This window comes from Rhinoderma darwinii, chromosome 8, assembly GCF_050947455.1.
Source record: "Rhinoderma darwinii isolate aRhiDar2 chromosome 8, aRhiDar2.hap1, whole genome shotgun sequence".
In the NCBI taxonomy this organism is placed as follows: domain Eukaryota; kingdom Metazoa; phylum Chordata; class Amphibia; order Anura; family Rhinodermatidae; genus Rhinoderma; species Rhinoderma darwinii.
In genome coordinates this window covers 100,428,157-100,452,961 of record NC_134694.1, presented here as the reverse complement: position 1 = coordinate 100,452,961, position 24,805 = coordinate 100,428,157, and the positions used below count along the sequence as shown (strand labels likewise).

At 41.7% G+C, this 24,805-nt stretch overlaps 1 protein-coding gene across 1 annotated transcript; it reads right to left on the bottom strand.

Annotated features, from left to right (window-relative positions):
- Window positions 1–2,178: 2,178 nt before the first annotated feature.
- Window positions 2,179–24,688, bottom strand: NSDHL (NAD(P) dependent 3-beta-hydroxysteroid dehydrogenase NSDHL). The gene is made up of 8 exons (XM_075835982.1): window positions 24,511–24,688; window positions 22,650–22,697; window positions 20,965–21,126; window positions 19,302–19,448; window positions 11,515–11,643; window positions 5,729–5,871; window positions 4,696–4,798; window positions 2,179–2,953 (listed from the first exon to the last, which is right to left on the bottom strand). The coding sequence occupies exons 2-8, from the start codon at window positions 22,668–22,670 to the stop codon at window positions 2,621–2,623; spliced, it is 1,038 nt and encodes a 345-aa protein (XP_075692097.1). The 5' UTR covers window positions 22,671–22,697; window positions 24,511–24,688; the 3' UTR covers window positions 2,179–2,620.
- Window positions 24,689–24,805: the final 117 nt, after the last annotated feature.

Here is a 24,805-nt window from a genome sequence, read left to right as displayed (position 1 = left end):
AACAGAGAGGGGAGAGAAAAAAAAAAATCCATGGACTTAAAAAGGAATGAGCTTTTTTTTTCCCCTAATTCCAGACAACCCCTTTTAATTGAGTGAATACTCACTTCAAGGTTGTCACACACACACACACACACTTTTTTGCAAAAACAGCTCAGTTTGCGGTCCAAGCCTGAAGTGGATCCAGCAGGAAGAAGTATAAGTTCTTCCTTTTGAAATCACTTCTGGCTTTGGCTAAAAAACAAAACAACGACAAAACTGCGTTTCCCCCCCCAAAAAAAAAAAAAAAGTTGTATGTGAAACACCGAAGTTGTGTCAAATATATATCTAAGAAAGATATGAGAAGAGAAATTGTAGTATGACAAAAATCTACGTGTAGCTGCTGCCTAAAGCTGGTTTTAACGAAAAGACTAATATGTCTCCTCACTTTTGCACCCACTCCTGTGTTTGGCTCAAAATAAATACCCACAAAAACTTCAGTGGATTCACACGTGGCAGAGTTTGTTGCAGAAATTTTCTGCAACTGAAAATTAGTTCCATTCGTCTGAATTTGGTGGTTTCTGCAGCAGGTACATGGATTTTTGCAAGTTCCACCCAGACTAATGTAACGGAGTTACAGTCGCAGAAATTTGCCGCGTGTGCCTGCACCCTTATACCTCTTCTGAATTTTCACTTTAAAAATTGCATCATAAAACTAAAAAGTAGTAATACAGGCAAGTCGTGGTAATACGTTTTTTTTTTAGCCCCAGCTCAAACAAACGTTCACATTACTAACAACCCACACAGTTATATTTTGCTGGGATGGGAAGAGGTTAAATGGAACCAGTCAGCAGTTTTGAGGTCTCAAAACTGCTGACAGGTTCCCTTTACCTGGACAATACATATATGATGGGATTTTAAGTTGTATTAGATTGTAAGATCAATAGTGAATGGATCACTAGTCAGCTAATATTGGATCCAGTGGATTATGTCTTTCTTTCCATTTACCAGGGACGTAACTTATTATAGAAAATCTAGAAGAGGGCCTGATACCGGGTGATCTCATGCACAGCCTAAGGAGGTGACATTATCTTGATGCAGAGTCTTAAAAATGTTGTTCACATCTCATAAAGTGATGGCATATTGATAGGATATGTCATCACTTTCTGATCCCCGCCATCAATCCTGAGAATGAAGAGGCTGCAGCGCTTGTTTAGCGAAGCGGGCCCGTTCCTATTTTTTTTTTTTCCTGAACAGGGCCAGTAGCTGTGAAGGAAACTGCAGCACGGCCCCATTAAGTCTGGCCTCACCCCAGCATTCAGCTTTCCATTGTTGTGCCCCATCAGGCTACATGCACACGTTGCAGAAAATCGACATCAAAACCGCAGGTAATTCCGCACCTAAGTGCGTTTTTTTTTATGCGTTTTTAGGTGCGGTTCACATTTTGATGCGGAAATAGGTGCGTTTCTATGCTGCAGATGTCGGTGATTTTTTTTATTTTTTTTTTAAACTAGTCAGATACAATTCTCACGCGGAAACACAAGATAAATTGACACGCTGCAGATCTTAAAATACACGCTGAAGGTCAATTTACGTGCAGAAAAAAATAAAAATCTGCAACATGTAAATGAGATTTATTGAAATCTCATTCACTTTGCTGGTACTGTTTTACGCTGTGGATTTGCCGCACTAAAACACGCACGGCAAATCCGCTCATAATACGCATCGTGTGGATTTGGCCTCAGAGGTGCAGAACAGCGGAAAAATCGGAACCATCAGTTCCACTGCACGGCCATCACTACCGGAGCCCATTGACTTTAATGGGTTACGTTGGGGTGTCTGATTTTACTGGTAATAGCCAAGCATGCTGTACTATAGCATCCGGTATTCTTGGACGGATCTGCGATGGAGGTCCCTGACGGAGCCTCGAATGCAGATGTGCATGAGGACTGGGAAATTTATAACTGAAGAACAAGTAACTAAATTTTAACCACCGGAATTATAGAACTGATCATTTATCACACACACTTTTTATATTATTACTACTAGTCAAGAGAAGAAGTTTACAGTCATATGTAAAATATCAAAAAACATTTTTCTATTTATAATCTAGAATTCTGAGATTCACAGTAAAAATAAGAAACAGTGAAGAATTCTTAAAAAAGCGGCAATACAAACAAACTGCTTCAAGGACAATATGTGTAGATTTTTTACATTGTTTAATAGTAATTTCACTTACAATATTTAGGAATGTTATATGCAATATGAACATTTACAGTTAAATTACTGGAAAAAAAAAAAACTGCATTGAAAATGTGTGCTTAAATTAATTGTTTGGTGCCCATTTATGAAAAAAGGTGATGTTGCCCACAGTGACCTCTTTATAGGTATTGTTTTAATTATTTTATATACTTTATTACACTATGGGACTTCTCACGTATTCCAAAGAGCTTATTTTTCATACACGTTTCTCCCAGAGATGTTCAAAAAAAGTGCTAACTAGATCTATAAGGAGAAGTTGTCCATAGCTACTGGAGAAGATGCTGGGTCTCCTGAAGACTTGGTCACTAATGGTCGCATCACCACTTTTTCAATTACTTGTATTTGACATAAATGTTCCCCGAGTTGAGGTCTTCCAAGCTGCTTAACTTGCTCTCCTCAGATGAGGAGAACTTTGGACAGTCTTCTCTATAGCGTCGTCAAGACTGACCACTGGCTTGTAGCCCATGTCCCTCTTCGCCCGTTCACAGCTGTAATAGTGGTAGGTACCAGCCAGCGCAACTCTCATAGGGGTAAAAGTGGGATTAATTGTGACAATTGGGCTCAGAATGAATATCAAGAAAGATACGAACAGAGCCAGGTAATAAGCCAACCAAAAAGGAATCTTGTACTTGGGTCCTTCGTAATCCAGGCCAACCAAGATGCGGGAAATGAACGTCCAGAAGGGAATGGGCTCGTCATTTGTGATGTGGTATGCCTAAATAACAACAACAGAAGTTAAAAAGTGTATAACTATTTAAAACTGGAAAATGGTCCTTTTTATGTCTTCTACCTAAAACCAACTCTCTCATATCCATCTCTTGACGTTTTCTATTCTTTCTGAGGACCTCTGACCAACTTCCAAGAAACACCAAGGCTCCAGAGACCCCGGTTTGAAAACCCGGACAGTGGAGGCTCACCAACTAATGGCTTCATGTGGATAGGTGTAAGCATATAATGGGTAAAGCTGGGTGAGCTACTCTAGTTTTCGTGTCATTATAAATAAGAATACACTACATGATATATGGTAGTTCCAGGTACAGGGAAAATGTATAATGTTAAAGGCTATGTACACCTTTGGCATCCTTGTTTTGTTTTTTTTTTTATAAAAATTGTCTATCAGTATAATTTCTAAATACATTTTATCAAAATTTTGTTTTACTTTTTGAGATACAGCGGCTTTGTATCCTCTATACAGAGCAGCTGTATCGTTTGCTTAGACTCCATGCACCCAACCACGCCCGTAATTACGACCACTAATTACTGGTCGTAATTACGGGCATGGCCGGCAGCGGACAGTCGGCTGTTTTTACGGGCCGTGCTCCCATTATAAAGTATAGGAGCACGGTACGTAAAATAAGAAAGTAGTACATGTCCTATTTTTTTCGGCCGGTTTCTACGGCACAGACACACTCCCGTGGAATTTTTTTTTTTATCATATTGCTAATAATTTGATAGATTTTATTTATTTATATTCTTGTGTTCTACTTTTTACTTCTCTATGGGGGCTGCCATAATTATTTCATCTCTGTATGTGTCGATTAACGACACATACAGAGATGGAATACGGCACATACAACCCCATAGAGAATGCGAACGGGAGCCGTTCCATTCACTGCAGCATACGGCGTCTGTGTGGGAACGGCGCATGTGCCGCTCCCACACAGACCAAAACGAAGGTCTTTGGCAGAGCGAAATCCGGCGCCATTTTCATGTGGACCGGAAGCTACTGCCGGACAGTAAGAGGACGACTTCTTGCCGCGGCGTCCAGCCATATGTTCAAGGAAGCGAAGGCACAAGGAATAGGAGTGGAGGCGGCAGGAGCAGGTAAGATATCTTTGTGTATGTGATGTGTGTATTATGTTCGTGTTATACTGTCTGCTGAGCCCTGTATCTAATCCTCCTACACTGTGCAGTCGCTCAGAAAATGGCAGCACACAGTGTTAGAGGTTTGAAGATTCAAACACCTCCTTCTCCTGGTCCTAGCCAGAATAAGGGAGGGGGGATTGTGTGAGGACACTAGAGCGAGTGTGTCTACTCCAAATTTGCAGCATAAAGCAAGGAGGTTGCTTTACCACATTGACCATGCTGCAATTTTGGGAACTGCTCCCTCTAGTGACCAGCACATGGAAAGGTTATAAATTAGAATCTAATTTATAATATTTCATGACTTGTGAAAAAATTAAAAAACAATATGTAAACTACTTAAATAATAATTGTTTAACTAAAAAAAAAAAAAAATTCTAGCGACACATTCCCTTTAAAGTCAACTCAGATTAACATCTGGATTTACATAGGATTAAAGTTTGTGTGTTATCACAGTATACCAACGAAAGGTTAATGACATATTCAGCTCTGCTGCATCTGTATGCACTACACACAATGTATAGCACATATAAAATACTGCCATAACCCTTCGAAATCTAAGCTTCAACAACCAATAAAAAAACAAAACCGTACCTTCCCACAAAGAGGAGAGTCCTTCTGTAGATATTCCGCTGCCAGGATATGACCGTGTACTACATTCTCCACATACGTGAAATCCACCAGATTCTTCCCATTTCTAAAGAATATACAAAAAGTTAAAAAAGATACAGAAGGAAATATATTAGCCGTTCGAAGTAAAAAAAAAATAAAAAAAAATAAAGGCCCAAAAGTTGCAATGTGCATTAAAAATTGTGACTTTTGGGCATTGTACAATTGGAAAAGGGGCATGGCTTACCAAAAGTGGGTTTGGTCACACAATGTGTCAAATTTATTATAATTTACGCCAGGGCAAAATTATAGTGGAAATCTTCAAGGACATTTCAATTTGTGGGGCTCTAGCAAGGTAGAAGCTGGTACCGGGCCTTGTACCCCGCCCCCCCCCCCCGATCAGCCAACCTCCCCCCCCCCCATTGGACAATAAAAAAAAATACGTATACTCAACTCTCCCGGCTCCTCTTCTCCCCTCCGTATCCTCAGTTCGTTGCAAGGGACCGACACCGAGCATGTATGTGACGCAGCACTGATGGCGTCGCATAAAAGGCCCTGGTGCTGCTCGGCGTCAGGATGTTGTATAATCTGCAGCATACTGAGGGAGTCTGAGGGGATGTGGCGGGAGAAGCGAAGGGTAGCGGTCAGGGGGATATACTTTTTTTTTTTTAGTTTGTCTGATGGGGGGGGGAGAGAATGGACAGTTGTGTCGCACGGCCAGCCAAAAGATGCGACACATTTTCTAAGAGGCGATCAATAAACGTGTTGCATCTTACTCGGTCAAATTTATATTAAGATTGGCGTATGAAATCTTCCCCATTGTCTAAATATACATAAATATCACAGAATTGGGCCTCGTCTATCAAAACGGTCTGATAGAAAATCCAGACTTATTGCGAAGCAACCAATTTAAGCTCGGATTAGTTGCTATGGGCAACAAGGCCAATTTTTCTGTTAGACAGTTTTGATAAATGGGGCTCAATGTATGATAGGATAAGGCACGGACATCACCACTTACCCGATCATGATTTTCATCTTGCCACTTTTTGCGGTCTCAACCATTATGGGAACAAGCTGAGGGTCTCTTGGGCCAAATATGCCATGAGGACGAATAGCCACGGTCAAGAAGTTATTTGCTGGGTCATTTGATGCCAAAACCTCCTGCAACAGATTATAACAATACGGTTAGGCTAGGTTTACATGTAGCGGATTTGCCGCAGCGGAATACAGCAGCAAAGTAGATGGGCTTTGAACAAATTTCATCCACATGCTGCAGTCATTTTTTTATGCAGAAATTGACCTGCGGTGTGGATTTTAAAACCTATGGTATGTAAACTTCTGCTGCGAAAAGTGCACGGATACGTTGCGACTCTCCCTATTAAATACAATGGAGAGAAGGAAATCTGTAACGAACCATATTGTTACAGATTACCTTTGGATCCGCAGCAAAATCTGCGTGTCCAGTTAATATAATATAATTTTAAACTTGTATTTAAATGCACATGGTTTCAAGATCTCTGCTGGCTGTGAATGAATAGAACCATTCTGGTTTATATCCAGTAGCAGATAACTTGTCCTTACTAAAAACAGAGGTACTTTTCTTTTTAATCTGCTTTATTAAAAAAGCATCATAAATAACATATGACAAACAATAAAATAGTTACATACACTTTTAACGTGACTTCCTCCTCCTTACCGTGAGGTATTGAAACAAAAAGATTAGAAAGTTGCAGAACTTTTTATTTTACAATGATTAAGATTTACTTAAAAGGGTTGTACCGGAACCGCCACTTCTCACCCATCAACTGGATAGCCGATAATAGTCTGATCGCTGGGGCCCCACGACCGCGAGAACGTGGATCCTGAATGCCACCGTTCCTCCTCAATGCTCAAATGCAGTGAGAACATTAAATGGAGTGGTGGTTTAGCATGCGCCAGTTCAATGGTTTACCCACATCCCTTCCCTTTCTACCATCCCTTGGGTTAAACTTGACGGACATTTGTCTTTTTTCAACCGTACTAACTGTTTCTGTGAGTACAGCGCTCGGCTGTTTCCGTCAGTCCTATAGAACATAATGGAGAGTCACGCGCTTAGACGGCCAACTTTTCACATAGTCCCTGTCCGGACTCAGCAGCCAGCGGCCACCTCACCAAACAGGACGGTAGTTGGTTGACTCCCGTTCTCTATATAGGTGCGAGTTCCAGAGATATCAGACATTTATGGAATATCCTGTTAATATGCCAGAAATGTCGGAGATAGAAATAATCCTCTAATTGGAAAACCGATTTATGAAAATAGATGCATTTAGGTGCCAAGAATGTTTTTAAGACTCGAGGATTTGTAGAATCTGTAATTTCTATACAGGAAACAGGGACGAGCTACTAGTTGCTTGTTCCCACTGGTCTTCCCTCCTTTCCCTATCAATCACCTACAGTAAAGAAGTGAAAATCCTCACAACGTGGCTCTTTTCTATATGTTTTCATTAACCTCTTCTCTGACATGACCTTTCTCTGTTCCTTACACTTCTTGCCCCCAGGACCCATCTCCTCAGGAATTTGTTAACTGTAGATACTGTACATATTATGTATGTCTGGATATAAGGCGGATGATCCTGAATGCAGGTTTTACAACCCCCACCTTGTCTGACCCCGTCCCTATAGATTGGCCATTGGAGCTTACAGAGCTCTCCAATACAGTATGTTCCTTGGGTCATGTTTGAAGGGAATGTATCAGAGAGACAAATTATATATATATATATATATATATATACACACACACACACACACACACACACACACACACACACATACATACACAGTATATTTTTGACAAATGAAAACTACATACTGAAACAATCTTTTTTTCTGATCTTTTTTAATTTTCTGAATGTATACCTTTTTATTCTATTTTTTTAATATGATTATGGGGGCTGCCATTTTGCAGTTTTAGGCTATGTCCATACAGGGCTAATGCGCTGCGTAAAAGCACACAGCGTATCCGCCCTCGTTGCCACAGGGAATTCCGGATGAAAAACCGCACCAAATTGTGGTCAGTTTTTTGGCCGGAATGTCAGGTGCGGAAATCCTGCATGAAAAACAAAATAGATATACTTACCATGGCAACGCGTCCCTCCAACATCCTGACTTTTCATCCAATGTGACCGCTGCAGCCTGTGATTGGCTGCAGCAAGTACACGGGATGAAACACCATCTCACAAGGCCGGCTGTACAAAGAAGCACAGAATTCTGGGCGATATATATATTTTTTCCATGAGTTGCGATTTTTGCGGCGGAATCGCAGCTATTCAGCTGCAAAAATCGCAACATCTGCTATTTGTTTTGCGAGTTTTACCTCCGCAGGTCAATTTCGGAGCATTTTTTTTCCACTTATCATTTACGCAGCATGTGGATGACATTTGATCAAATCTCATCCACTCTGCTGCTACTGTATAATGCTGCGGATTTTCCGCAACTAAGGGCTGATTCAGACGAACGTGACGTTTTTGCGCATGCAAAAACCGCAGCGTTTTGCGTACGCAAAAGGCACTTGACAGCTCCGTGTGCCCTGTTCATATGGATGCGTGGCTGAGTGCTTTTCGCGCAGCCGCCATCTTTATGACACTCCGTTTGGAGGTTTGTAAACAGAAAAGCACGTGGTGCTTTTCTGTTTACATTCATTCTTTTACTGTTATTGCACGAATAACGCTTGTCCCACGGAAGTGCTTCCGTGTGGTGCGCGTGATTTTCACGTACCCATTGACTTCAATGAGTGAGTGATGCGCGAAAAACGCAGACACATAGAACATGTCGCGAGTTTTACGCACGGACTGTCTGCAATGCCTCATAGACTTCTCTAGGTCCGCGCGAGCCGCGTGAAAACCACGCGGCCAGCACGGACGCAAAACATGTTAGTCTGAATCCGCCCTAACTCAGTTGCAGAAAATCCACAGTATTTACGCTACGTGTGATCTTACCCTAAGTCTATATTCACACGACAGTGAAAAAAAAATGTCCATTAAAAAAACTGATCAACGGTCAGTTTTTCCTGGCCGTTTTGCATCAGTGTGTCTCCAAATTTTCATCCATTTCCAATCCGTCTGTCCGTTTTTAATGGCCGTTAGACATCAGTTTTGCATCAGTTTTTCATGGCCGTTAAAAAAAAACAAAACAAAAAAAAAACCTGATGAATTTCATTACTCAGGCATTTTTTGTCCCAACCACCTGAAAACCACCCTCTACAGGCTGCCACGCACCTCCCTGTGCGGGATGCCACGCACCTCCCTGTGCGGGATGCCACGCACCTCCCTGTGCGGGATGCCACGCACCTCCCTGTGCGGGATGCCACGCACCTCCCTGTGCGGGATGCCACGCACCTCCCTGTGCGGGATGCCACACAGCCCCGATGTAGATGATGAAACACAGCCCGACATGAATGCCCTAGATACTCACCGTTGCAGCGCTGTCTTCTTCAGGTAGGGGCGTCGTCTTCACGTTATCTGTGAAGGCGACGCGATGACAATCACCGTTGCAGTTAGTCTTCACGCGTGGTCTCTCGTCTTCACAGGATCTGCGAAGGCGGCGCGATGACGTCATCACGCTGCATTGGTGAGTGTGTGTCATAGAGCCGCTGCTAGACCGCAAGGGAACTAGTAGTTCCCTTGCCAATCCCCATGTCACAGATCCGTTTTTAACGGTTGTTACATGTATTGACATCCGTTAAAAACGGATCCAATGACCTCTATAAGGGCCGTCAGGCTGTTAAAACGGACAAAAATAGGACATGTCCTATTTTTTGTCGGCCATTATTCACGGGCCGTTAAGAAAACGGCCGTGTGAATACACCCATAGAACATCATTGTTCTGAAAACGGCCGCGTGACGGCCATTAAAAGAGCGGTCGTCACAAGGCCATTTTTCACTGTCGTGTGAATAAGGCCTAAAGGTTTCCTTTATAACAACCACATGGAAACCCCAGTCAAAAATCTACCTATTACCGTCTATGAGGAGTGTTGTGGGCATGCTCGATGACATGCGCAGAGGTCACTGTGCAAGGGAAGGGTAAGTTGTTCTCATTACCTATTGCCAGTAATGTGATCCTGAGTTATCGGTTACTGTTCATTTTTATTTCTACCTGCGATGATAATGAGATGAGTGCTAGACAGTCATATCCACAAAACAGAAAACTTCAGCCTATTTTATTGGCTCAGTGGCCAGTGTGAAAAACAGCACGGTCAGGAATCTTTTTAATATACAGTAGAAGGGAAAATAAAAAAGTAAACATAACATATGCTTAATGTAAAATCTTGATTTAAAACAGGTAATTTTCTGTCGATACTTTCCATTTAACACCTTAATGACCAGGCCTTTTTGCGCATTAATGACCAAGGATTATTTTTTTGTTTTTTCACTGCCGCATTCTAAGAATCGTAACTTTTTTTTATTCCGCCGACATAGCCGTATAAGGGCATGTCTTTTGCAGGACGAGTTTTGTTTTTCAATTGCAGCATTTTTGGGTGCATATAATAGATTGAAGAACTTTTAAGAACTTTATTTTAGGAAAGAATTTAAAATAAGCAGCAATTCCAAGATTGATTTTCACGCTATAAATTTACGCCGTTCACTATGTGGCATAAATACCATGTTACCTTTATTCTATGGGTCGGCACGATTACGGGGGTACTAAACATGTAAAGGTTTTATATGTTTTCCTACGTTTGAAAAATAAAAATCCTTTAAAGAAAAAAAAATATATATATTGTTTTTGCATTGCCGCATTTCAAAGCCGTAACTTTTCTATTTTTCCGTCAATGTGGCCATAGGTGGGCTTGTTTAATGTGGGACAAGGTGTAGTTTACATCAATAGTATTTTGGGGTACATGGGACTTATTGATTAACTTTTATTTTTATGGGGAATGGGAGAAAAAAAAACCCGACGGATTAATTAATGTATTAACTTGATTGTTTGGGTCGTTACATTTGCGGCAATACCTTATATGTGTATGTCTTATTTTTTTTATTTTATTTTTTATCATAAACTTTAAACTATTTAACTTTTTTTTTTTTGTCCCACTAGGGGACTGCACTTTGCGATCTTCTGATCACTTATATAATGCTTTGGTATACTTCGTATACCAAAGCAGTATTGCCTGTCAGCGTAAAACTGATCAAATCCATTATTCCATACCTCTGACATGGCCTAATATGCAGTTGCTGAAGGCAGAGCCCGCGGGGGGCCTCTGTTAGGCCCCTGGCTGCTATGTAAACCGATTGGCGCCACGCAATATCATTGCGGGGCTGCCGATGGGATGACGGAGGAGGCTCCCTCCCTCTGTCAAACACATTAGATGGCGCTAAGGACTGCGGCATCTAATGGGTTAAACTGCCGGAATCGGAGAGCCCTTAGATTCCGGCAGTTGGGGCAGGCGCCAGGCTGTGTAGAACAGCCGTGATCCTGCCGCTGATCTCGTGGGTACAGTGGCAGTACCCACCAGATCAGAGCGACGGATATATCCATCGCTTTTCAGGAACTAGCACCTGCTTGTGATGGATATATCCGTCGCTCGTCATTACAGGGTTATATGTAATTAGTACAAAAAGGTTTGAATATGTCCCTGAAACAGTGCCATTCTTATACATAGGCTGTTCCTGGTATCGCAGCTCAGCCCTATCCCCTTGAATGCTTTGATCGTTGTATTCGATTTAGGTTTCTTTGTTGAGGTCCCGGCTAACTTCTTGATAACAGATCTCAAAACAAATAAAGAAAACACCATTTCGTCCATACATGAAGATTATAGAGGTGTTCTACCTTTTCTTGCAGTATTTTGGTCTCTGTATAATAGTCAATGGGGTTTTGTGCATATGGAAGGTCCTCAGTCCCATTCTTGATGTCTTTGCCTTCAAATATAACACTGGCACTGCTGGTCAACACCAGTTTCTAGAGATAAAAGAAAAGACGGGTCACTGACAACAACAGCTCAGAATGGTAAAGTGCTCCTGATGAGTCTTGCACATTTTCTCATACATTTCTGTAGTGGCACACATGGTATGAAGGTACAAATCCTTTCACTGCTACAGATTGGAGCCATTAGGGCAGTCGATTCCACTCCTCTATGCGGGCCTGACTGAGCATGTCCGCAGTCTCTCGGCTCTGAAACTGGCATCCACGGGACCACATGGACCACCAGTGAACAGTGTGAGAAAATACGATAAGTGAAGTATAGGAGGGTGATCTGTTACAGCTCATTACACACAGGTACCCTAAACCTGCGCTTGCATATTAGGGAAGCGCATATCCAGCGATTTCCACATATACATCTATTATCTAAATCCCTCGCTTTATAAGCAGGAGCCATTCAATAATTCGATAGAGTAGTGTTTACCAACCAGGGTTCCCTAGAACCGGGTCAGGGGTTCCCCAGAAGTTGGCAGCAGGACCAGTCACGTTTACAGTACGTTTAAGGATAATTGGCATGTGGGCAGGTAAAGCAGGCAACAAATCTTGCCCAGATTATAAAATACTTTATCCACACATACAGCAGGTTTCTTTGAGGTAGAAATTTCAATAGGGGTTCCCTGGGAGTGGAAACATTTTTCAGATGTTGCCCGTTCCATACTTCCCCCTTCCCGACTATAAAGTTTGTGTACGTCACATGTCAGGCAGGGGTACACTTTCGGCTCAGAGTTGAACATACTGGCTTGTGAGGTAATAGACATAGTGCTGCGTGCAGAGACATGTCACACACGAGATGATACGTGAACCCAATACTGTCCCTGATACCGATATAGAAAACAGATCCAGTGAATATTAATCATCAGGCCGACTATTCACTCGTACACACAATTGATGAGGAAGCGCTCCCCAGTGTCACCGTGAGCAGATAATCTCCATTTATAGAGACTTGCAACACACTGCCCAACCTTCTGCCCTTAATCATCCCCCACACCTCTGCATGTCACTTCAGGTGGGAACTCCCAGCAGCCTCCACCCTGAGGTGGCAGCTATTCAGAGAAGGCTCAAAACTGCTGTGTGAATATTTCTACACCCATTGATCCGGAAACATTGCATTTTTCAGCTCAGCTCTGCTACAATTTAGATTAAACTACATCTCTGCTTTTCTTCCGCAACTTTTGGAACATAAATACACCTATCCAGGTAAACCATTGATGAGTGGGGAAGGTCGTGGGGCAGTCATTCACCTTTCCCACCCAGAATTTTGTGTACAGCACAGCGCTGGGGACAAGGGCATTTCAACGGATAGAGGTGCAATCCTGGATGGACAAGATAGTGTGGAAATTGGGAACCAGTCAGACTGCTCCTTGACTTAATTTACGATTTTCGAAAAACCCCTTTATCACCTATTCACAGTATAGATGATAATTTTCTGTATGTAGAGGGCCCCACCGCTGGGACAGCCTATCGGAAACCCTCAGATCCTCCTCACTGCTCAACCATTGACTGGAGTGGTGGTCGAGCTTGTGCGATGCCGCTCCATGCAAAGTCTATGTAAATGGAAAAAACAGAGTAGAGTTTTTGGCTGTTTCGGCATCTCATAGACATTGAGTGAAGTGGCGGCCGCCGCTTAATTTGAGCTCCTCCTCGGGGGGTACAGGACCCCCGTTCTCGAAATCTCCTATTAGCTGCAGAAGATTCAGGATTCTCTGGTTGCTATGCACATTTGTCAGTAGATACAGGATGTTTTACAACACGCTGAAGTTTATATCCTATTGATAGAGTAATCTCTGCTGTTAGGTCTGTGGGCAACCAATGGGAATTGGAAATTCAGCCCCATATAATATATTTTTTTTTTTTGCTTTTTCATAATTGAAAGCAGCAATTTCAGTAATAGAAATATATTAGGCAATTGCGATTTATATAATTTCCACACATAATTTGAATGTTGTCCGACATGTCAACCGTTGCTATTCATTAAATTATTATACTGGAAAGATATTTGCAACAAAAGACGTAAAAGGTGTTGGACAGAAAAGCATGACTACTTTCTTCCAGAAACAGCGCCACACCTGTCCATGGGTGGTGTTTGGTATTGCAGCTCAGCTCCACTGAAGCGAAAGGGGCTGAGCTGCAATACCAAATACAACCAGTGGACAGGAACGCACTTTTTTTTTTTTTAGAAGATTGTAGTTATGTTTTTCTGAACCTGTACAACCTCTAACTATAGTCATCAATATAGAGCTCTAAACAAATCATGCCTAATGGAGGTATCTACTCCGGTCAACTATTTTATATTAGGTGCCTCTTCTCTGTGCAGGTTTGTGACCCTAAAGGCATCTACAGTGCACCAAGTAAGTATCTGTTCTCTGAGAAGGGTGGAAGGAAAAGTGGTCTCTCATGTTGGTTAAAGGGATCCTGTCATCACCATCTTACCTTATAAAACGTCCTGACCCTGTAGTGGCCGCAGCTGTCCATAGTTGATTGATGTGTTCTTCTCTCCTCACGTCCTCCTCTTGCCCGAAATATTATCATTTAAAGTTTTACCGCCATTTATGGTAATTAAATTTAGCTTAGTGACGCACGATCTTAACTCCGCCCACGTACGCCGCCCGTACAACACTAAATGCCGAAATCGCATTTCAGATCTCGCGCATGCGTGCCTCACCACCCTTCCCTGCTTCATTCATCCTGAAATTTTTAACTGCGCATGCGCCGCACGTGTACACACCCCCTTTCGTCGTCGTATGTTATACAGCATAACTGTCAATTGTCAATGAGCAAGCGCGGGATTTCATGTGCAGTGCAGTGAGGAGCTGTCAATCAAAAACAAGGAGGCGGAGCCAGCTCTGAAGCGCCGGAAGAATGAAAACCTGACTCTTTTCAAGTGAAGATTTGACTCTTTTGTGCTCATTTGCATACGGCGCGGGACCACTGAAAACCGGAATACTGAAGGTACAGAGCCGACTTTTAACATATTTATAGGATAGCTAACAATGATTTTTCACAAGGTATTGCTGGCTTGATACCGAAAATGCTGGTGACAGGTTCCCTTTAACTGCCATAGGAAGCTGAAAGAGGGAGTGGGAGGGGTCTCTGCATGTCCAAGTGACAGAAAAATGGGTCCCACGGAAGCAAACATGGCTTACAAAGATGGTTGTAAGACAGCTACTACCTATTCTAGAGACTGAAGTAGTTAAAAGTACGAATAGAAAAAAAAACAGGTGCAAAGTAACAAACAGCTACTGACTTATACCCAAAACCAGCAGATCTCATATTTTGCATATTAGACACTGAAATTCACAATCAGATGTGTGGTCTGAATTTCCGACAGACTGAAGTAAAGGGAAAGGCGGGATAGCATAAAATTAGGGAAGACAAATCTCTACAATTTATAACAGATATAGGCCGTAACATGTCCGGTTGTAAGGATTACACAATAACAATATTCTATTCCCTTTACCAGTAATGATTCATATATAGTATACATTTTACAAATCACAATTTGAATGCCAGGTGACTCCAACGTTCAGGTATGTATGGCGGCCATGATGGGAAATTGCTTGTTATGTAAACAGTGAATCTTGTCCCATTACATGAAAGTGGTTGTTTATTCCTTGTTGTAATTATGGCACCGGACAAATAAGATGCTTATAGTACAAAAATTACTACTCAACCCGCAACCATGAGATGCGCCGCGTTGCCTCACACTTCTATAAAAAGTATGGGACTAATCTAGGATTTCATGACCCTGTCTGTAGGTGACAATCCTTCCTTGTTAGAAGAGTCCCCTAATGCCAATCTCATCCCTGGGGGTCCCTATCGCAAGAAGGTATAATAGCCAGGGGGAACCAGAACTAGAGTTTTCATTTCCATAAAGTATTACAAAGCAGCCAGTGAAATCAATGCTCAGACATTGGCGATTCTCCAGAGCAATCCTAGCAGCTACCCACTCCGATAAAGTGTACCTCCAGGGATCGGTTTTAAAACGTTTTAGATTATTTACCTTACAGTGTAAAGTTCGTAATCAAATTAAAAAATGCGTTCCCTATGCGGTTGATTGGCTTAATTTGCTTGCGGTCTGCACTCTATTTCAATATGGGGAAGAATAGAAGGAGACTTGAATTCCTGAAGACCTTTACTTCCTCCCTGCTGTTATAGCCAAAATAAGCTAGTGTGTGTCTATAGGGAGAACATGCTGGTTACCTTCCTGTGATCACAGCAGCCTCGGCATGGATTCAAGCAGAGTGTGGGGAAGTGAGGTGTGCAAGGGTAATTTAGGCTAGCACACTTGTAGAACAGAAATCGGGTTTGGGCTGTAGCTCCACTGTATCCAGAACATGGCAGACAAAAATAAATAAATGTACCCAGTAAAATGGGGTCAAACGCAGAGGATTCTATGCCCTATGAAAATGTTTATATGTATATTATTACATATTCTTGTCCCTAGAGTCCTCTTAAAGTATCGGTAGAGCAAATTCCGTCCACTCCCATCACCAAGTCATACAAAGTGTTTAGCATATTTCAGGGTACAAAATAATTTGTAATGATTGATTAATTGTGAGACATAGCGGTAATTAAGCCAATAAAAAGGATTCTTTAAAAAACATTTTTGAATATAAAAAGGGATTGTCCAGTTTAGAAAATATGTTTTCATACACCCTATTAGGAAATTAGGCGGTACCTCTGTTCAGGATCTTCATCTCTTGGCCAAAGTGAAGAGCAGTTACAAAGAGCGTCTCTTGCTCTGGAGGACCCGTCCTGCATTACACAGACAACACTGATATGAGTGGATATTGTGTAATGCTTCCTTTTTACTGTGGGGGCACCGCAAGGAAATTGAACAGTTACTGCCAGGTCTCCACACAGATTACAGATTATCACTGGAGTTCCTAGCCAGGGACAGGTTCTGATCAGCCCTTGATTATTATTATCAAGGGCCACTTCTAAGTGGGGATTGTCCAAAGTGGAGAATGAGCCGATGAATGGTCTTGTAACGTGTACTGCACTGATGCTATAAAAATGTGATTGCTGCCCACCTTTAACCTGATGCTTCTGGTTCAATGGCTATAAGTTAATTTGTTAGGCAGGTAAATTAATTTTGTGTTTTTTTCTCAGATGGATGTGGCTTCTTTTATATGGATAGCTTTTGTCTTTTTCAAAAAGGTTAGAAATTTTATGAAAAGCACTACCCATATTATTTTTTTTCACTTCCCCTCAGAGCGCCCCTAAATGGTCAAAAAAATACCTTTAGGGACATGCTAATTCCACTTCACTATAGTTATTCCCTGTAACTGGAGCAGATTCTTCAGATCTGGACCTATAATATGCTGCCTTTAAAGGAGTTCTCCAGGACTTTAACACTGATGACCTATCCTTAGGATAGACCATCAATGCTTGATTCGTGGGGTCTAAACTTAAAGTGAATGGGGTGAGATGCCATACCAGGCACAGCCGCTCAAGTCTTTATGTCTATGTAAAAAACGAAGTGACGCATAGCTCGACGGAGGTCAGCAGCCCTTTCATGATGCTGATCTGCGGGGGTTTAGGGGGTCAGACAATCAGACCCAAAAGTCCCGGAAAACCCACTTGAACTAGGGCAGCGTATTATACCGACTTTAAAGAGACTCTGTCACCAGATTATAAGTGTCCTATCTCCTACATAATCTGATCGGCGCTGAAATGTAGATACGTTTTTTATTTTGAAAAACGATAATTTTTTAGCAATTTTAGATTTATGCTAATTACTTTCTTAATGCCCAACTGGGCGTGTTTTTACTTTTTGACCAAGTGGGCGTTGTAAAGAAGTGTATGACACTGACCAATCAGCATCATACACTTCTCTCCATTCATGTCCATTTGTACTCATCACAGCGTGATCATGCTGTGCTGTCACATACGCCCACATTAACGTTACTGAAGTGTCTTGACAGTGAATAGACATCACCTCCAGCCAGGACGCGATGTCTATTCACAAGCCCGGCACTTCGGTAAAGTTAATCGCTGCACAGCTTGATCTCGCCAGATCACGCTATGAATGACAGCAGTAGCACTTATGATGTGGTGACAGAGCTTCTTTAAAGAACTTTTCCATCTAATATTAAGAAAAAAATAATTTTGATAATCTTTCTGCGTACAGTGATCCACCCATTCCAATTATTACTTTAGCTGCCAGTCTTTGAACCAGCTCAAGCTCTACATGTGAATGTATCCTAAGAGCAGCTATTTGGGCATCACATGCACAGTGGTAGAGGGCCAACTGTTGTAATCTTAAAGGGGTACTCCGGCCAAAACTAAACTTTCCCATGTCTACCATTCTGGTATTCCATGTGACGGTCTGTCATCTGTTTTCATTCTTGCTGCTTCTATCTCTATATACCAGACTGGGATGGTTGCTTAGCAGCAGTGTGAATCCGGCTCGGTGACTACTTTCTCTACTTTGGTCTATGGAGATCTATGTGTCACCCATCACAGGCTTCAGCAGTTCCTGTACCACACTAGTTTTGCGCAGGTGGACGGCGACCATTGATACTTAAACAGGTTCCTGTCACACAGGTATAATGTGGAAGAATACTTATGGTTTCTCAGATTATTTAGGAGAATATAGAGAGAATAATAATCAGTGTCCCCCAGCACGCAGAAACTGTATGGTCTTTAGCTGGTCATGTGGTGCGGTGCTGAAGCAACATGGGATTGATAGCAAAGCAGAGAGGAAGAGAAAGCTGGGGAAATTTAGAATTAAGATGGAGGCATATTTAAAGCACAGACAAGGCAGCAGTTCAAAAAGCAAGTACAGAATACATAAAAGAATGCAGACATGGAAAGATATAGGTTTCCACTGGAGGTCTTTAATATTAAATGGATTTTGGACCCCCCACGATCGTTAAAGAAAACCGGTCACGTTGAACATGCAGTTTGATCTTCAGGCAGCATGTTACAGAGTGGAAGAAGCGGAGTAGATTTACATATCGTTTTATTGATTTAAAAAAAAAATGTTGTTCACTCTGGGCTTAGGAGTCCAGTGGGCGGTCATACTCCGTTAACTGCAGCTTTCACTTTATAATGTGTATGCAAAGATAGCGATCACTTACTGAATAGGGCCACCCACTGGACTCCTAAGCCCAGAACGGGCAGGAATGTAAATCAATAAACTATAAATTATACCGATTTTTCCCCAAAAACTATACAGCAATCTGCTCAGCTTCTCCTGCTCGATTACATTGCAGATCAGACACAGTGTTCAACCCAACAGGTTCCCTTTAAAACAAGGAGGTTGTGGAAGTCTTCAAAGTGCCACAATCCTGTCAGCCGGACTGAAAGGGCCTGTCGTTTGGAGGAATGAAGCAGCTCCTCCATTATAGCCATTGGTAGGGGTCTCAGCAGTGGAGACCCCAGTGATCACACATTTATACATTATTCTTTTAAAATGTAGAGGCCGTTTAAAAGGCTACGGTCATGAGACCGCGACACTTTAAACAAAGTTATCACTGATTGGAGAGCGGTTGACTAATTCTGAAATGCCACCCACATGTCCTTTTCTCAACAGCAACCCAGACTCTGACAGATGTCCTTTTACCTCGTCGTGCAGGGCAGTGATATTGATTATAACACGTCATTTAATGCGGTTTTATTACTATAGTCACCTGTACGCCGGCTTCTTTGCAGGCTTGAATGATTGTTCTTGTTCCGGTGTAGTTGACTTTGTAGAACAGCTCTTTGTTGTTGCTGTGAGGGGCTGGTGACGCACAATGGAAGACCGTGTTCACACCTTGGAGTGCCGGCAGTAAATCCTGCGAGCGTGAAGAAGATGGAAAAATTTATACAAAAAGACTTGTGCTACGTTTGTTTTTATGAATGAAACTAATTATGTACAAACCAAAACTACAGCTTGCCCATAGACCTTCTATATACAGGAGTTATACAGGGTTATTTCCTCCTTAGAAATTTATGGTATATCCATGTCTGATAGGTAGAGGTCCCAACCTATGGAAAACCCCTTCAAGCTGGTCCATATGAAGACACTAGAGCCGCTGTCAGCCATTTTAAGATGTATCGGCAATGGTGATCCCTTTGTGATTTATATAAGCCAAGTTGGCGTTGTTATAAGTTACTTGTTGGCCATATTTATGAAATGTGATGGTTAAATCTGTTGTATTTTGTATTCGAGGCGTGGTGCAGATGTGACTTTAAGAAATAGGTGCAATACTTTAATTTGTCGCAAAATTAACTTTTAAAAAAAACCACGGTCTTAGAATTAAAACTGGCACAAAATGAGACCCATGGACCGCTGGCTTATTTACCAAAACTTTGGCACTACTGTAATACGTGCAGTGACCGGCTGATTCATACGGCGTCTGCTGTGTGGAGCGGAAGTCTCTTGCTCTATGCATTCTTAGAAGACTCACGTTAAGCGAATGTCCGGCAGTGACTGCCGGGGACCGAAAAAAGATAGAAGCAGGAAAGCCGCTTTCATCGTCTCTGATCACTTGTACACAGCGCTCGATGAGCGTGTATAGAATAGTGACAGTCACTATACGAGGGCTGATTTCCCCTGTAACTGGAGCTCCTGTGCAGCCCCAGTTACTGTGAAAAAACATGGTGTAAAATGAGAAAAAATAAGAAGTCCCCCAAAAGGTATTTTCTGACCTTTTAGGGACAGACCATATTAATAAAAAAATAAAAAGCTAAATAAAGTGCAAAAAAAACCCAAAAAACTTAAGACACAAAAAATACCCACACAAAACAAAAATATTCCCACACGCCAATCATTATCGTAATGCGAGCCCTGACCCAATTAGCCTAAAATAGACACGTAATATATCAAAATTTACGGTAGACAATGACAAATAAAAGGTCTATTTTATGGTAAAATTATATTATTACCAGAAAAAATTAACTGAAAAGCTCAAAAGCATTTATTTCATTATTTTTTTTACATTTTAAGCCTAGAAATTCTAAAAAAGCAAAAAAGGATGTGTATAAAATTGCTATAAAAAAAACACAAAAAACCTGCATTGTCTACAAAAAAAACATTGCAAAAATCCCATCACTAGCCCAACAAAGTTATAGCCGTTTAACTGATGCGTGCTAAAAATGGCTAAACGGTGTCTGGTCCTGAAGGCTCAAAATAGTCCAGTCCTGAACCGGTTAAAGGAGTTTTATGTTGGAAAATACTAATTGATGGGTTTCCAGCTGCTGGGACCCCCCCCCTTCCCCTCCCCTTCCTCGAAAATTGGTCGAGTTTAATCCGAGTTTCCATGAGAAATATCCTGTTCATCAGAACCGCTTATAGTCGTGTCCTCTTACCGTTTTACTACACAGATCACCAATGAAAAATTGCACTCGCACATTCTCAAAGCCCTGACGGACGTCAAATACATTGACAGAGTATCCTTTATCTAACAGGCGCTCCACCATGTGCTGTCCAAGAAATCCCGATCCACCAATCACCGTGCATTTCTTGCTGGCCTGAAACAGAGGGAAAAAAAAAAACCTTATTAATGAACACGATAGAAGATGCAGCTTCTTAGATTCGATTTTCCATTCCGTTCTGGAAACATGACGTGTATACTGGGAGTGTAGTGGATTAGGACCGCTCCATGCGGGCCCCCTCAGTGATCTCAACATTTTCCTGGCTCGCTTCCTCTAGACCGCCGCAATACAGGACCCAAGACAAATTAAGAGGAAAACGTTAAGAGGAGCGTAAACCCCAAAACTGAACCACCCAATATATGAGCAATAACTTATAGATGCCCCCGATACCTCACAAATAAAACGGTGGGTTTGATTTTGAAGAAGTTCTGTAAAAACAGACTTGATCTACAGAGTTGGATTTTGTCGGAGAAAGATGAACCATTAAAGTGTAAAACCTCATAAAATGTATGATTTGGCCAATTAGTGGAAATTAGTGGAAATTTTGCACATCGATGTAATGTCTGATTGGTTGAAATAAATCACGGACATGCAGCACCCTGGAAGAAAATCTGAAGTCATAAGGCCGGGGCTCAAGACGTCTTATCGCACGTGATGTTGAAATATACATAGGAATTGGATGTGGTATTGCATTGCAGAGAAACTTACGTGTAAAATCGAATGAGATTTTACATCCAATTTTCTACGATTTAGGGAAGAATAAAAATTGTGAACATGTTTACAATCGTGATGACATAACATTGCACGCGGATGTAATGGGACGCTACGAGGGAAAAAAATGGCCTGCGATTTGTAAATGATTGGAAAAAAAAAAAAAGGATTGTGGATTTTTTAGAGCACAATATTGTGATGTCATACGAGCCCATGTGATCTAATGACAAGTATTGCCATAGTAGCGCAATTTATAGCTGTGGAGCCGGGCCCAAACAAGATTTTATTCACAAATAACAATTTATCGGAAGCGGTTGCTTTAAAAATAGTTTCCCAAATATTAGCTTTAAGAAGGTGTACAATGGTAAGGCTTCGTTCACATCTACGTTCAGTGTTTCCGTTGCTTTGCTCAATCATAGAAGCAAAACAGCGAAAATTCCAGAAGCGTCGGATCCGTTACATGACGGACACGATTGGCGTCTGACGCAACCCATTGACTCGGAGCCTCCACATGCTGCAATATTTTGTCTGGTAAAACGATGGACATTATGGTAGAAACCCAACGGAACCCATTGAAGTCAATCAGGCCCCGATGGTGATCCGGCCCCTAACCAAGATCAGTATGGCTTTCAGTGTCAGCAAGATTTCCTGGCAGCAGTAAAGTGCTCTCTATTTTGCAGCAAGTATGCACCATGGCGTATCTGAGGCGTGTATCAGTCATTGTGTTCTGCATACGGTAATGATGTACATCTATCAATACTGTGTGAAAGTGCAAACACAATCAACAACTTAATCTAATGTACAATTTCAAAGTCCATAAAAAAAAAAAAAAGTAGAAAAAGGAAAAACGGGCCGCGGACATCCGTCCCTTCCATATACCAAATGCAGCAACGTGCCCCAGTACTTACAGGCCGTATTCGTGTCGCCATTACTGAAGTAATTTACCCAATGTCCACCTGAAAATACAAGCATAATAAATATGAGTCTTACATTATGTAACCTGGTTCATGGCACAAAAGTTTTTACGGTTGATGCCATCTACTTGCCGTGTGCCCCTACTTTATTAGGTGGTGTTGTGGTTCTGCCGTCAGGTGACAGTGGTATAGAGTATTTATAGAGGAGCTGGCAACTCCACTGACATGACTGTTTTAGTTAATACTTGTATTCCTCATAAAATCACAATTCCGGAGAATCTTTTCTTAGCACTCTGTATTGTGCTGTCCCTCTGTTACTCCTCCTAGAAATGTATGAAAAAAACCTTCCTACCATTGGGTGCGTGAAAACCACGGACAGCACACAGCACAGACGACATCCATGTGCTCTCCATGTTTCATGCATCAAAATACATTGAAAAGCAGAGATACACATTTAAAAAAAATAATTAAGTGCTTGCACGGACATGAAAAACGCATGCCACACGTAAGCACACGGACAAGAAATGTAGGTAAAATGCTGTGTTTTATATGCGCACAAATCGGAGACGCTCGTCTGAATGTAGCCTTAATCCCATCCAATAAACAGCCAGAGAGCCAAATGGCGGACACCACTGCCGGAGTTTGATACGATTGGCAGTTGTTCTGGTTTAGTGTTATTTTAAAATCCAGTTTGGGGTAAGTATGGACAGCAGAACAAGACAGACGGAAATCACACACGGTTAGCGGAGTAACTACGGCCTCGGTTATTTACTGCCGATTACATGAACATCGCTATGAAGTGTCATTCATCTTTTATCTATAGTTAGTCATTATAGTGACAGGCATATGGACGTCACATGACCACGTTTAGTACCTCTGCAGAGGTCAATGACACCGACTACTGAGATAAAGAGCAGAGAACGCGACTAAAGACAAAGTGGAACTGAAATGTGCTGTGGATCTGGTCAAGGTGGCAGAATTCTGAGGATCGATAGATAGATCATATGTAATAGATAGATCATATGTAATAGATAGATCATATGTAATGGACAGACATACATAATAGATAGATATAGATATTTTTGTAGTTGAGTAACCAAACGTATTTTAAAGTATATTTTAAAAGGTTTTCTCGCCACATTTTTGGCTTATCAATTAGATTTCCCATCAACGTGTGATATATAAAAGGTCTGACCACTAGACCCCCCCACTGATGCCTAGAATGAAGGATCTGCAGTCTCTTCAGTTTATTTCAGAACAACATCACTTCTGACCAATCACCACGCCCTACATTTATTAATAATGGCATATTTTACATCGATGAAATGAGCGGGTATTTGGCGAAAGTTGCACCCGATTTATTAAAATGCGCACGACTCCTATTAAATCTGGTGTAATTGTCCGACTGTGTGAATTTCAAATGCAATTTTCTAACTTTTGCCTTTGATAAAGGAGTCTTTATAAATTTACAGCTTGACCACGCCCACTTTTATTGTCGGTTTTTTTTTTAAGCGAGAAGACAAATGTCACAAATTTTTCACAGTTTCAGATGCGACTTTTAAGCTGTGACATTTTTGTCAAAATCAGGGATGACTTGAGGAATCAATGTGGGCCATTGACTGGAATTGCAATTCCGACACAGCCGTAGGTTAGGAGTGGCGCTGTTTCGGAGGTCGGACCCCAACGGCTCAGACATTGATGGCATATCTTAGACATTTGCTTAGCATTTTTAAAGGGCTGTTTCTACCCACATGGCTTAGTATAAATAATCTGCTCTAGAATATATTTCACACGTCCTCCTGGGCAGGTATAAACGTAGTGGTATGGTCAATTAAAGACAGTTGCCAGCTCTTACCTGTCTCGCGTTAGCCGTTATACTCAGCCCCGCTGATATCTGCAGATCACCCAGGATAACATGCAGATAACATGCCGAGAAAATGGTCTGAGAATCGGCAGAGCTCCAGCGCGGACACCCGATTGGTTAACCTAAGATAACGTCAACCAATACAAAGCGACAACAGCATCTCCCATGGTAACCAGCACCCAACGTCACTTACTCTGCGCCGAGAAATAGTACTGCGTGTCAAGCCTCGTTCTGAGCTATGACATCTCCTTTCTTATTGGTTAACCCACTGACAGCAGGCCAATAG